The 13681-nt window shown below is 43.8% G+C and overlaps 1 protein-coding gene across 1 annotated transcript in view; it reads right to left on the minus strand.

Moving 5' to 3' along the window:
• The window catches only part of KIF18A (kinesin family member 18A), a 40122-nt gene extending 27916 nt beyond the window's left edge, over positions 1-12206 (minus strand). Inside the window, 6 exon segments of the mRNA XM_033151187.1 lie at positions 1211-1408; positions 3015-3125; positions 5769-5873; positions 6778-6935; positions 7991-8381; positions 12153-12206. Of these exon segments, the coding sequence (XP_033007078.1) occupies positions 1211-1408; positions 3015-3125; positions 5769-5873; positions 6778-6935; positions 7991-8318 (900 nt within the window). The 5' untranslated portion in view covers positions 8319-8381; positions 12153-12206.
• Positions 12207-13681: the final 1475 nt, after the last annotated feature.

Consider the following 13681-nt stretch of genomic DNA (forward strand, 5'->3'; position numbering starts at 1 on the left):
ACAATGAATCCTGGAGCTTAGCATATGCTAAGCACTGTTTATAGATTTCTAGAGGAACCGCAAGAGGGGAACACAAAGGGAAACCTGCAGTAGATTCAACCCACATCCTATATTTAGTTACTTCTTTTAAGTGCTATAAGTGATTTGATGGGCTTTGCTCAACCTGCTACTGCTATTCATCTCTACTTTAACCAGGGCAGATCCTGCATGGGAGTCCCTGCTGACACAGGCTTCCTGCTCCAAACACCAAGAGAAGCAGCTGTAAAGGCAAGCAGGGGCAAAGTGGGTCACTTCTGCTCACCTGGATAGAAAGACCTTAAGGCAAGTTTAATATGCAAACCAGGGATCAAATATATTCCTGTAGATCAGATTATTTATGTCACCTGAAAACAAAAGTTGATTTGAAACATCGCCAGTCCTGCTGAGCACCCTGACTTCGATCCCATTAACCCAAATTTCACCATATCATAGTCTTTAGCAATAGGCTCGATTGTGAGGTGTTAAAATGCCTGACACCAATGGCTGCCAAAGACCCAAGCTCCAAAATTCCCGTTACAATAAATTAATGGGTCACTGTACTAAGTGAATTTTGATTTGTTGGGCCACCATACCAAAAATGTTTGGGAACAACTGCCGTATCGGCCCGAATATAAGATGCACCCGAATATAAGCTGCACCTTTAAAATTGGAGGGGGGGGGGGAGAAAAAAATACCTGAATATAAGCCGCTCCCTTCCTTGCTGCTCCTGGATTCATGCTGGGGGGGGGGCGCGTGCTGTGTTGCTGACGGCCTTTCCCCTTTCTCGCTCTCTCCCTTCCCGGCCTTGGGGGAGAGGATGGGGGAACTATGCGCAGGGCGGGCACCGCTTTGCCACACTCCTGGCTGCACGCCGTAAGGTTGCGAACATAAACCACACTTTAACTTTTCACGGTCGGAATTTGGGGAAAGTGTGGCTTATATTCAGGCCAATACGGTACTTTAGCACATTCCAAACTGCTTCGCATACTCTTATTTTCTCGCATGCCTTACCATGTCGCTACTCTTTTTGAGATTCATGAGTCACTTGTTACCTAAAAGGTATCCAAGCAACTTACATTTAAAGACATAAACATACTAGGCCACAGGAAAAAAAGAATACTATAGAACATTAACTTTCTTATGTAACACAACCCCAGCTGGGGGAGGTGGTGAGAAGAAAATGGGTACCTACTTTTGGGTCTGCCAGAGCATTAATGATATTGCCAAGGGCTAGCAGTGAGCGATTAATATTTGCCCCTTCTCTAAAACGAGCTCCCATGGCCTTTGTGGCGCTGGCACGTTCCGAGCCTGCCAAGTCAATGAGGCACATTTTGGCAATACGGACATTTTGATTGATACATGCTGTCCTGTCTTGTTGTCTCAAATAGATCTGAAACAAAGGAGTACAGAACAAGGAAATGAGGAAAGAATCCAGATAAAACGATCACTCTTCCATACCTACAAGTTGGGCGATGCAGGGGAGGAAACATGCACAAACCTAAGCCTTTTGTAATACAGACTTTCTGGCAATAATGCAAACAGTGCAAAATTTAATCGGACAAGGAAATTAAAAATGAAGATTAGATGCTCCTCCTTAGATGAACACAAGTGTTTCCCAAACTTGGGTCTCCACTTGTTTTTGGACTACAACTCCCATCATTCCTAGCTAGCATGACAAGTGGTCAGGGATGTCTAAAAACAGCAGGAGAGCCCAGGTTTGGATTAATACACTTCAGAAAGGATTGTTTATTTTATATTCCCAACATTTTCCACCTGCAATTCTCAAAGTGCCGTATATCCAATGCAATAAAGGATACACAATGAAACCACCAATCTGAAAGCACACAATATGAAAGCTTGCTATTTATTCCAACAACACTCTCTTTGTGATCTTAACTCGTTTGCTCAGAAGTAAGTTTACCTGAACTCAGCAAGACTTAACTCTCCAGCAACTGTGCATAGGATTATACTTTTCGTTTGCAATCCCAGCCACATTTCCCTGGGACCAAGCACCACTGAACTCAGCAGAACTTCTGTGTTCAGAAGTATATACAGTGGTGCCCCGCTAGACGAATGCCTCGCTAGACGAAAAACTCGCTAGACGAACGGCATTCGTCTAGCGGAAGCTGCCCCGCAAGACGAAAAAGTCAATGGGGCTGCTTCGCAAGACGATTTTTTTTTAGCGCGAAAACCTCCGCGCTCCATTGCCGCTTCACTAGACGAAAAATTCGCTCTACAAAAAAACTTGTAGAACGAATTATTTTCATCTAGCGGGGCACCACTGTAGTATACTTAGTATATAGTATAGTACAGTGGTACCTTGCAAGACGAATGCCTCGCGCAACGAAAAACGTGCTAGACGAAAGGGTTTTGCGATTTTTTTAGGTGACTTGCAAGACGAATTTTTCTATGGCCGTGCTTCGCAAGACGAAAATTTCAATGCATTCCTATTGGAATTAAATTTCAATGCATTCCTATGGGAAACCGTGCTTCGCAAGACGAATTTTTCGCAATACGAAACGACTCGCGGAACGAATTAATTTCGTCTTGCGAGGCACCACTGTATATACTTAGTATATACCAGACATAGGCTCAGTCTGCTATATACTAAGTCAGCTGCTTTAGTGGGAATCGCTTTCTGATATATTTTTATGTATAAAAAAATAAATGAACGGAAGCAGTTACGCATGAAAAAAATATTGCCATTTATATGAGCGTGAAGTACATTTATTTCTCACAAGCAGCTATGACACCTCAATAGATTCCTCATCTGAAGTCGAGTGACGGCATAGACCATGAGAGCTCCTCTCCTGAATGCTATTTAGCACAAAGGATTTAATGCAGACAAGAGTGTGAGCGGGATCTCTCTTCCCAAGACCAAAGCTATTATGGCTGGTGTGCCATAGGCCGAGGATTCTTTCTCTCTCTCTCTCTTTAAACAAAGCTTCAAAGGTTATCTAAGATCCTCAGACACCTTATCTGCTGTATCATCTTACCTGAAAGACAGCATGGGACCGAGATGAGGAGGCATTCACATCAGTGGGATGCTGTGTTCTGTTTTTGTTTCCATAGTCCAATATTTGCAAGATCTCCATGGCAGATTTCGGCTACAAAAGGTGGAGGGGAGGGGAATAGTCAAATGAAACTAGTAAATCTTTTTGCTAGATTTTAATCTGGGAGTTTCATTGTCCTGGGATTTCAGTCATAATGTTAACACCGTAGCTTTGGCTTTTGTTGCCATCTTGGTCCCAGAGGATGACACACACAAAGCAGGTAAGAAGATACCTTTTATCAAACCAGCTTCTGTAGGTGAGCATAAGCTTCAGCACCTGCCCAAAGAAGATTATGTTCAAGATTAACTTGTGCCTAGTGTCGCCTCGAGAAGTTGGGTCAGCTAAAAGGCATCATTTTACTTATTCTAAAACCGCTAGCCCGTTCAGCTTGTGCTAGGCACATTTTTTGAGTAGGTGGTGATGCCACTGCAAAGTTCATCTTAAAGCCATTAGTAAGGGAATTCATTGAGTAAGTAGACCTCACAGTAAGACTTATGCATTCATTACAATTTTAAAAATAAGATACAATATCCAATAACTCTATTGACAGGTTGAAAAATGTTATACTCTATTTGTTTCAGTAGGAACTGACTATTCATAAAGGAGCAGTCCTATGAAAACGGACTTGGACCATTAATGGCAATGTTTGTTATAGGGAATAGTCCTCACACAATCGTCTCCAAGGGCTATCTTGGTTTGCTTTCTTGGCAGTCTGCTTCCATGCTCAGCCTTCCCAGAAAGCCTTCATCAGTTCAAATATCTGATGTGAAGAGACAATTATCCAGTAGGCTGAAGTACAAGGTGGGAACGTGGAGGCAAGCATGACTCCATTATCCTTGCTTGGGGCCAGCCAATTTACAGCCCTAACCCAAACAGATGAAAATAATCCTGGATTGAGTTGGGGATATGTTGAGGGTCACCAAGTGCACACATCCGTGGGCCCAATTCCCTCCAAAATTCTCCCATACACCACAGGGAGGCAAAAATACAGTCGCCCCTGCAGTGTCATTCCGATTCAGAGCCACATGAGCAAGGCCGCTGTAGATTGCCAAGCTTCAGGGCTTAGCAAGAAGAGGACTACCCAGCTAGTCCCCAAGCTCAGCAGCTTCATGCTGATACACTTTTAGGGTTGGGGGATAGAATATTCCAATAGTCTCCCCCCCCCCGTGTGCATACACATTTCTTTTTACAGGCCGTCGGTTAATTCTGCAGGGACCATATTGCTTCACTGTTTGGTTTGCTGCTGCTGACATTAAAAGCATTAAGCAGTAGCAGTACCATCCCCATCAGCTTCTGATATTTTTGGCCCTTTGATAGCTGTACAAATGGAAACAATGGCATACGTAGAAGAAGTCTGCCTGGAAGCAGGCTTCCTCCCATTCCCAGAATTCTGACAAGTCAGCTGCCAGCTTCCCTCCAAGCCTTGACCAAAGACGCCAAGGTGCACTATGGGTGACAACAGCAGAAAGAGACATAGCATAGAGGAGGAGGGGAAAGTGGAGAAATGAGAGGGCAGAAATGAGAGGACAGATTGGGAGAAATTGGGAGCATGTGTAGCAGATATAAAAAAAAAATTAAGAATATGAGTTAGATACAACTGTGATGAAGAGGTTTTTGATCAAACGCTTCAGTCCCCAAGCCACTTTACTCAAAAGAACTGTTTCAATTTTGACAGCGCAACTTTGAGATAAAGGGGTTGAAGATTGCTACCATGTTTGATTAAAACAGTTGTTTCATAGCAACTGCCTTCGCAAACAGGTCACTTAGAGAGGCCCGCTAGTATTTCAAGTGTCTTGATAAAGTAATGGTTTTGCACTGTTATTTCCTTCCCAGAAATAAAGCTTGTAAATCTTCACATCAAGATGGATAGGACTGAACAGACAGCATTCGTGTAAAGGACTTGATTTGTCCATAATATATGAATCATGGCTTGGGAGGGCAGTCTGATCTGTTCCGCTTCTTTTGATAGAATAGTGCCCGTAGTGGGTTGAAATGACTCAGAAAACTTTTCAAGATATCCCCGTTAAAACCGATTTAGAAAAAAAATGGATTTTTGGAAACGAAGCTGCAGAGAGGCATGCTTAATATTGGGTCAAACTTCGTAACTCTGGCATGCTTGTAACACTAAACCATGGTTTAACATGATGTGGGCAAGACAAATTTGGTCAACAGGGAGAGTCAATCAGAATTATTGTGAAAGTAAAAACAAAACAAATAACCTTCCAACTCACACAAAGCCTTGCAATATTGGGAGATTTAATGCAAATATTTCCCACATCCCCTGTGTGCCAACTTTCTGGCAACTTAAAGAAAAACAACTTAGGTGACAAACAAGGTACCTCAAATTTAAGATTTTCTTCTTAAGTGAAGCCTTAAAGACTCAAAACTGCTTTGAGAAGTTGTTATAGAACAGGCATAGGGAAACTTGGCCCTCCAGATGTTTTGGGACTACAACTTCCATCATCCCTAGCTAACAGGACCAGTGGTCAGGGATGATGGGAATTATAGCCTGAAAACATCTGGAGGACCGAGTTTGCCTATTCCTGTTATAGAATTTCAATTGCTTTGTGAGCTACTCTGAGAACTGTGTTATAGGACTGCCTGCAAATACTGCAAGCAGGCAAACAAACAAACAAACAAATAAATAAATAAATAAGCAATTAATGAATAACATGGATGATATAAATAGGTGCATACCTGATGCATTGTTAACCCATGAACCAGCACTCCTTTTTGAGGATCTTCTCGAACGGCCAGTGGTCCTGAACTTACAAGCAAATCATGTATCTTCTCATTGTAGACCTTGGGGGGAAAGGGTTTTTTTTTGGGGGGGGGAAGTCATTGGAAAAGGCAGATATTAATATACACAAAGATAAGCAGCTAATCATACAGAAGGTATCTGGACTTGGTAGCTGTAGTCCCATTTTAGAAGATGAAAAATGCACCTACATGAGATAGCATGCGCTTCCAGATCTGTTTTATCCCTAAGTTTTAAATTCAGTTAAGAGTCCTAATTTTCTATCCAAATCACCTTTTTAACTTTCCAGAGCAAAGGAGACAGAGCGGCAATTTGACAGGAGGAAAGCACCAATACATTTGAAACTAGACAAGCAGAAAACTCTCAATTGTGCATGCTGTCATGAGACCTAATCCTAGGCTTGGCTACTGGGAAGTTATGTTGTATTCTGTTTTTGGACAGCTGGGAGCAAAGCCCTTGGGCTTGTTTGTTTTTTCCCTTTCTTGAATCCCAAGAAGCTCCCTGAGATCAGAGTGGGGGAGCAGTTTTAAATCCTCCAATATCAGGTCAGGGAGCCATTCAAAACACTTTCTTTCCAATTCTACTTGCTCCTCTGGTGCTGCGATGCCATGGGTCAGGAGTACTGGTATGTACACCTCAGAAACATAGGACTGCACCGTAGCAGAACATCTCTCATGCTGGCTGGAAGACAGAATGTTTGGCTGGAAGACAATGTTTTCTCAGCCTCTGACTAATAATAATAATAATAATAATAATTTATTATTTGTACCCCACCCATCTGGCTGGGTCTCCCCAGCCACTCTGGGCGGCTTCCAACAAATATTAAAATACATTAAAATATCACAGATTAAAAACTTCCAAAATAATAATAAAATGGTTTGGGTACCTTTCACCCTATTCCGGATACAAAAACAACCGTTAGTGTGCAAAATTATTCCACCTGCTTACCTCAAGGTAAGAAACGGCAATAGTGCAATGCTTCTCCTCTTTCATCCGCTCTATGGCATTGTAGAGCTCCATCATGGTCCGGTACATCACTCCAGGGTCTTCCTGGGAGCCCAGCATCGTATGAGTCTTCCCAGCTCCAGTTGCGCCATAAGCAAGCACTAAATTCAAAGCAGGTGATTCCTTTTCAGAAGGTGGTTTTTCATAGTTTTTAGAAGTTTGATTGCATTAGGGTTGATAATGTTTGCTGCCACAGGCTCCTTTGGAGGAAGGTGTGAGATGCAAACAGCAAGGCTGGGCGTGGGAAGGGGCACGTTTAATTAGTGCATCCATTAAGTAGCTCAACATTAGAAAACAGGAGAATCTGGCTTCACTTGATATATATTTGCTCATTTTGGGGGGGGGGGGAATGAGGAAAGAGGAAGAAATATGGCAGCCCTTCAACCAAGGTGATAAACTGATCATTCGACTTGTGAGAAGGTGTAAGAGAAATATGGATGCAGAACGCTGTACCACTCTGATAGCTAGCAACTGCTCAGAGGCAGCAGTGTGATGGGGAGGATCAACAGAGCTGCCTTCTGATCATGGCTCTGCTGCTGCTTAATGCTGAATGGGGCTTGCACTGACAGGAGTGCTGGATTGGCAGCGGTGGTACCACTGCTGCAACCATGAACCCCTCTCCCAACTTTGCCGCTGTTCTGGTAAGCAGCAGCGCCACCAATGTTGGGAGGGTGGTCTGCTCGACCACACACACTGCTACCGCTCAGTACCAAAGCTAGAAGTAACCGTTAGAATCAGAACTACCAGCAAGTAATGGATAGCTGTCAACCCTCCCTGCCGTTCCCCACTGCTATATACATAGCTGTCAACCCTCCCTGCTGTTTGCCAATGCTATAATAAGGGAATTTCCCACAAAAAAAGGGAAAGGTTGACAGCTATGCATGAGGAAAAGTATTACTCATGCTCTTCACTAATATCCATTTTTCTGCAAATGGGATACAGGAAGTTAAGGCTTTCATTTGCAGGAAGAGAGTTGCTACATGTCAAGCAAAGGACAAGAAATCAAACGTCCCCAACAAGCTTGGAAAATATCAACAACAACAAAATTTTAAAGCTTTTAAATAGATTAGGGGGCAGAAGGTCGGCCCCCCCCCCCCAATTAGAACTGATTGGTGACAAAGGATTATTTCCATAACTAACAAAGGGAGAAAGTTACCTGTGCAATTATATCCATTTAAAAAGCCATCCAGCATGGTCAGGGTAGTGTCTTCAAAGACCTCCAGCTGGGAAGAATGTTCGTCAAATACAGCATCGAATACAAATTTGAGGTCCTTGTTTTGCCTCTTGTTAAGATCACGGCATGGAACTTTTTTCCCATGAAAGAAACTGACTTCCTCCACTTTGGGATCAAAGACCAACATATGCTTATCGACAACTTGGAGCACTTTCCTGAAGTTGCCATCTCTCTCTTTCTGACTTTCTGGACGAACCCGGACCACTACCTTCACATGATTGCAGACATCTTCTTGAACAGTAGTAGACATTACGAAGGGCAGTTATGGTGTCTGTGGAAGATTTGTCATATAAAGGAAATTCTGTTTCTTCTGCTGGTGGAAGAAAATGAAAGCAGATTAAACAACAACACCTGCACTCCTATACTTGTTTAGCTGGGAGTAAACTTCTCTGAATGAGGTAAGTTTCTCTTCTGAGTAAACATGCATATAATTGTGATGCAAAACCAACCAAGCAAATGAATTTAGGTTAGGTCTAGGGTTGATAATTTGAATGGCCAAAAATGTAAACTTGACTGGTTATATTTTTAAGCAGTAATTTAAGAAAGTGCAACAAGAGGTTTATGCAAATGTGGGGAAAAATATGCATGTGAGAAGACACACTGCTCTATGGGTCCCACATCTACTGGGATGTATAGTTAAACCCACCAAAATGTAATTTTGTAAGTACTATTTTTGGTTTTACAAGCAGCAGTTGATCTGCATAGCTTATATGCAGTGTTTACACAAGCTTAGATGTAACTCAAGATTCTCCTGCCATTTGTTTGCCAATGACTGCAGTCCAGTAAAATATACTGTTTTGTTTGCTCCAATTCTCCAGCTGACCACCACAGATCCCATGCAGCTATTTTAGATAGATAGTAGAATTCTACCAAAATGAGTTCCTCAACTTAATGTGTGAAGAGTTCAAATACTCTTGTGTGGAGGGAGGATGAGGCTATGAAAGACTCACAAACTTAACAGAAAATACTACAGTGGTACCTTGGGTTAAGAACTTAATTCGTACTGGAGGTTCGTTCTTAACCCTAAATTGTTCTTAACCTGAGGTACCACTTTAGCTAATAGGGCCCCCTGCTGCCGCTGCCATGCGATTTCTGTTCTCATCCTGAAGCGAACTTCTTAACCCGAGGTACCACTGTATCTGCAAGTTTAACTCCTGAACAAACAAAATGATTCATAACACACTACAAACACTCATAGTCCAAAGAAACTCTCCTACCACATAGAGAAATTTCAATGTGCACAGGTTCAGAATATGTATTTTCTACAGACTGACATATGATCTAGTTTAAAAACTTGGTTCCTTCTTTACTGTCAATAATGATTTAGAAGACATGACTTGGTGCTTGCTCACATTGTCACATACATTTTTCAGTTAGCATATTCATATGCATCAGGTTTCACACACGCTATACAGTAATTACTCTGTCAATGCCAACAGCAGTTAGAGGAATATTGTTGTTGTTCAGTCGTGTCCGACTCTTCGTGACCCTATGGACCAGAGCACGCCCATCCTTCACTGCCTCTCGCAGTTTGGCCAAACTCATGTTAGTAGCTTCGAGAACACTGTCCAACCATCTCATCCTCTGTCGTCCCCTTCTCCTTGTGCCCTCCATCTTTCCCAACATCAGGGTCTTTTCCAGGGAGTCTTCTCTTCTCATGAGGTGGCCAAAGTACTGGAGCCTCAACTTCAGGATCTGCCCTTCCAGTGAGCACTCAGGGCTGATTTCTTTAAGGATGGATAAGTTTGATCTTTTTGCAGTCCACGGGACTCTCAAGAGTCTCCCCCAGCACCATAATTCAAAAGCATCAATTCTTTGGCGATCAGTCTTCTTTATGGTCCAGCTCTCACTTCCATACATTACTACTGGGAAAACCATAGCTTTAACTATACGGACCTTTGTCGGCAAGGTGATGTCTCTGCTTTTTAAGATGCTGTCTAGGTTTGTCATTGCTTTCCTCCCAAGAAGCAGGCGTCTTTTAATTTTGTGACTGCTGTCACCATCTGCATCATGGAGCCCAAGAAAGTAAAATCTCTCACTGCCTCCATTTCTTCCCCTTCTATTTGCCAGGAGGTGATGGGACCAGTGGCCATGATCTTAGTTTTTTTGATGTTGAGCTTTAGACCATATTTTGCGCTCTCCTCTTTCACCCTCATTAAAAGGTTCTAATTCCTCCTCACTTTCTGCCATCAAGGTTGTGTCATCAGCGTATCTGAGGTTGTTGATATTTCTTCCGGCAATCTTAATTCCGGCTTGGGATTCATCCAGTCCAGCCTTTCGCATGATGAATTCTGCATATAAGTTAAATAGGCAGGGAGACAATATACAGCCTTGTTGTACTCCTTTCCCAATTTTGAACCAATCAGTTGTTCCATATCCAGTTCTAACTGTAGCTTCTTGTCCCACATAGAGATTTCTCAGGAGACAAATGAGGTGATCCGGCAATCCCATTTCTTTAAGAACTTGCCATAGTTTGCTGTGGTCAACACAGTCAAATCCCTTTTGCGTAGTCAATGAAGCAGATAGAGGAATACAGTCTGGTAAACTCCATTTGTTGAGAGGAAGTCCTTTGCAAAGTCCTTCCACTTTGATACTCCAAATGTTCCCATACAGCACAAGATAATGACAATGTTTGTTCTCATAAATATAGCCAATTTTATGTTAATGGATTCCAGAGTCTTGTAGCACCTTAGAAAATAATGAAGTGGATGCTAATCCACACAAAAAAAAATCCCCGTAATATATGTGGGAGGTTGCTTCTAGTCCGCCAGCGCTTTCTCTCACTATCAAAACCACTCTCAATAAAGTGAATGCATTGTTATAAATAAGAACAGTGGTGCTCTCTCTTTAAAACCAGACTTTATGCTATAAGAAAAGTACTGTAATAGGAAATGGCTCTGGGAAGTGTGGTGTAACTATCATGATAACGTAAGGGGCCTCACCTGGTCCTGTATCCTGTTCTCAGGGTGGCCAACCAGATGCCTATGGGAAGCCCGCAAGCAGGACATGAACCCAACAGCACTGTCCCACTTGTGATTCTCAGCAACTGGTACGCAGAGGCATACTACATCCGATACTGGAACTAGTGCATAGTCATCATGGTTAATAGACTTGCTTTCCATTAAATTTGTCTAAACCACTTTAAAAGCCATTCAAATTGGTGACCATTGCTGCATATTACATTCGTGAATTCCACAACTTAACTAAGGGGTGTATTCCTTTTGTCTCCTCTCTATATTCCATTGTTAAGCTTCACCACATAGCCCTGGGTTCTAGTCACAACTCTTTTCATGCATAGTTTTCTACACCTCTATTACGAGCTCCCTCTCACACATTTTTCCTAAACCTCAAACCCCATAGTTGCAAGCTTTCCTCATAGGAGAGCTGCTCCAGCCCCAGGATCATTTTGACTGCACCAAATTTGCAGAGATGATATCAAGGGCTAAAGACTCACAAAAGGGCAAACAGATCAGGACGCATGCTCAGCAATAGGTCATCTGGAGGCAGCCAGTCTTGAAGGCGTTTACAAAACTCTTTAAGCCGTTTCCATGGGATGCTATTGGTTCAATGTTGCCACCAACCGCGCGGCATAGATATGCATTCACCAATGCTACCTTTCACAGCCTAGTCCTATAAATACCATGCCCACTGATTTCAACGGGACTTAATTCCGGGTAAGTATGCAGAGGACCGTACCCCCACCCCCTATTAAATACGCCGGTTCCTAACCACATTCTAACTCGAAGCCAGCCAGAATTTCCTTCCAACCGTGCGCAGGGGTGCAGACCTAAAAGGCAATTTGAGGCGCAGAACTTCCCGATCCATCTTAACTTTCTTTCGATACGGTACTATAAAGTCCCTGCAGGGACCTCGGCGAACGAATGGAATAAAGTCGCGCGGCTAATAAGCAGAGACCCTCCTATGCGGTTGCGCTGCGAAAAGAAAGGCAAGCACAAGAGCGCAAAACTCCGCCGGAAATGTGAGCAGCCCCAGGGCCACCGTCGCTAATGCAGAGAGCTGATCTGGACCCTCTTTCAGCTGAACCGAGCTAGACACCCTAGTAGGCGTAAATGGAGATACTCACCCGGGCATCAGGGACCCTCCTTGCTGATCAGCAACCCGCGCCGCTTCTTCGGGCGTCGTCGCCGCCGCCGCCGACGCCGCCTCCACGCTCGCTCGCTAACTTCAGCGAGCCACCAAATTCAAACTGAAGCAGCCTCTCGTTCCACGGCTTCTGATTGGTTGAGGGCCGCATAACGTCATAAGAGCAGCCACGCTTACGACGCGCCCTCGGATGTATTTTGGTCCAAAGGAGGATCCATCCCTCCGCTTTCAGTCGTCTCCTAAGCGAGGGCGTAATGCTGGGATTGTGGACGTTCTGCTCGGTTTGGTGGCGCGCATGGAAATAAGGGGGGGGGGCGGATATTGTCAGTGAGCGAATGAATGGAGGGCGGGACTCGCGCGAGCAGGTTGGAGGGGAGAGACGCGTATTCAAAGCAGGGGCAAGTCGGGGATCGACTGTTTCTGTGCCAAACTGGGACGAGAAGAAAGGGATAGTGTCTTTGCAGGAATTGATGTGCACAAACAAGCAGGGAGGTTGCATTTTGCAGGAATAAAGCAACAGCGAAAGTTCCGTGGGGCAGCATTTCGTCGTCCCAGTTCAAGTTTCGAATAGAAATAAGCTGTCTCGTAGTAGTCGGCGGTCATCTTAAGACATGAGCTTGCCTTTAATTCGTTCAATCGCTGGTTTTACAGCGCTATCCTAAACAGTTAAGCAGTGACTCAAAAGTAAGCTCAATAGAAATGATTTCCCCCCACGCCGACGCGCGGTCGGGTTGTGCCTCTCCTAGCACAAACGAATGACTTGAATTTAAATTTTATTTCAGCCATGAGCTGAAATAGCTCTCAACGCCACAGAGATAAACCGTACACGTGCCTTCTTAGGTGCGCGAGCACTTGATCCCAGCGCACAGTTACTGTGCATGTCTTTAAAAGCGCACGTCCTTGAGGTTGCATGGCTGTAAGAGCAATGCGGTGTAGGGGGTAAATTGGACAGGAGACAGTAATAGTTCGCTTGAAAGGTTTTTGTAGCTAAAAAGCAAAACTAGGAGCCTGAGATTGGGAGTTAAGGAATGCTCAGGGAATGGCTTAACTTTTTCCAGCTCAGCTGGCTGGAAACTGACCCGCCCCCACCAGCTGCTTTTATGCGGGACGGGCGATACTGATTTAGACTAGAAAGATATACGCCAGCCTTTCTCAAACTGGTGCCCTGTGAGCTGGTTCGAGTAATGAGTTTTGCCGCTGGAGCAGTGAATGGGATCAAGAAAAGTGAGCGCCCATGAACCTCGCGGTTCCTTACCGTAGTTTGTTCCATAAATTGCAGTTACTCTGAGCAGTTGTGGGTGCTTGTTAAATGTGAAATGAGAAAACAGTAATTCACACGAGAGATTTGTTTGTAGCTGTGCTTGTGCGCGTAGCTGTACAAATACTGAATGAAAAACGAGCGCCCGTTCCAGGCGGGATGTTCTACTGGCAGGTGTCAGAGGAACCTGTGCGCCTTCGGAAAGATGCTTTTAATATGTTCTTAAAATAGAGCATTTGATGAGCGTATCT

The sequence above is a fragment of the Lacerta agilis genome, chromosome 1, assembly GCF_009819535.1.
Source record: "Lacerta agilis isolate rLacAgi1 chromosome 1, rLacAgi1.pri, whole genome shotgun sequence".
NCBI lineage: Eukaryota > Metazoa > Chordata > Lepidosauria > Squamata > Lacertidae > Lacerta > Lacerta agilis.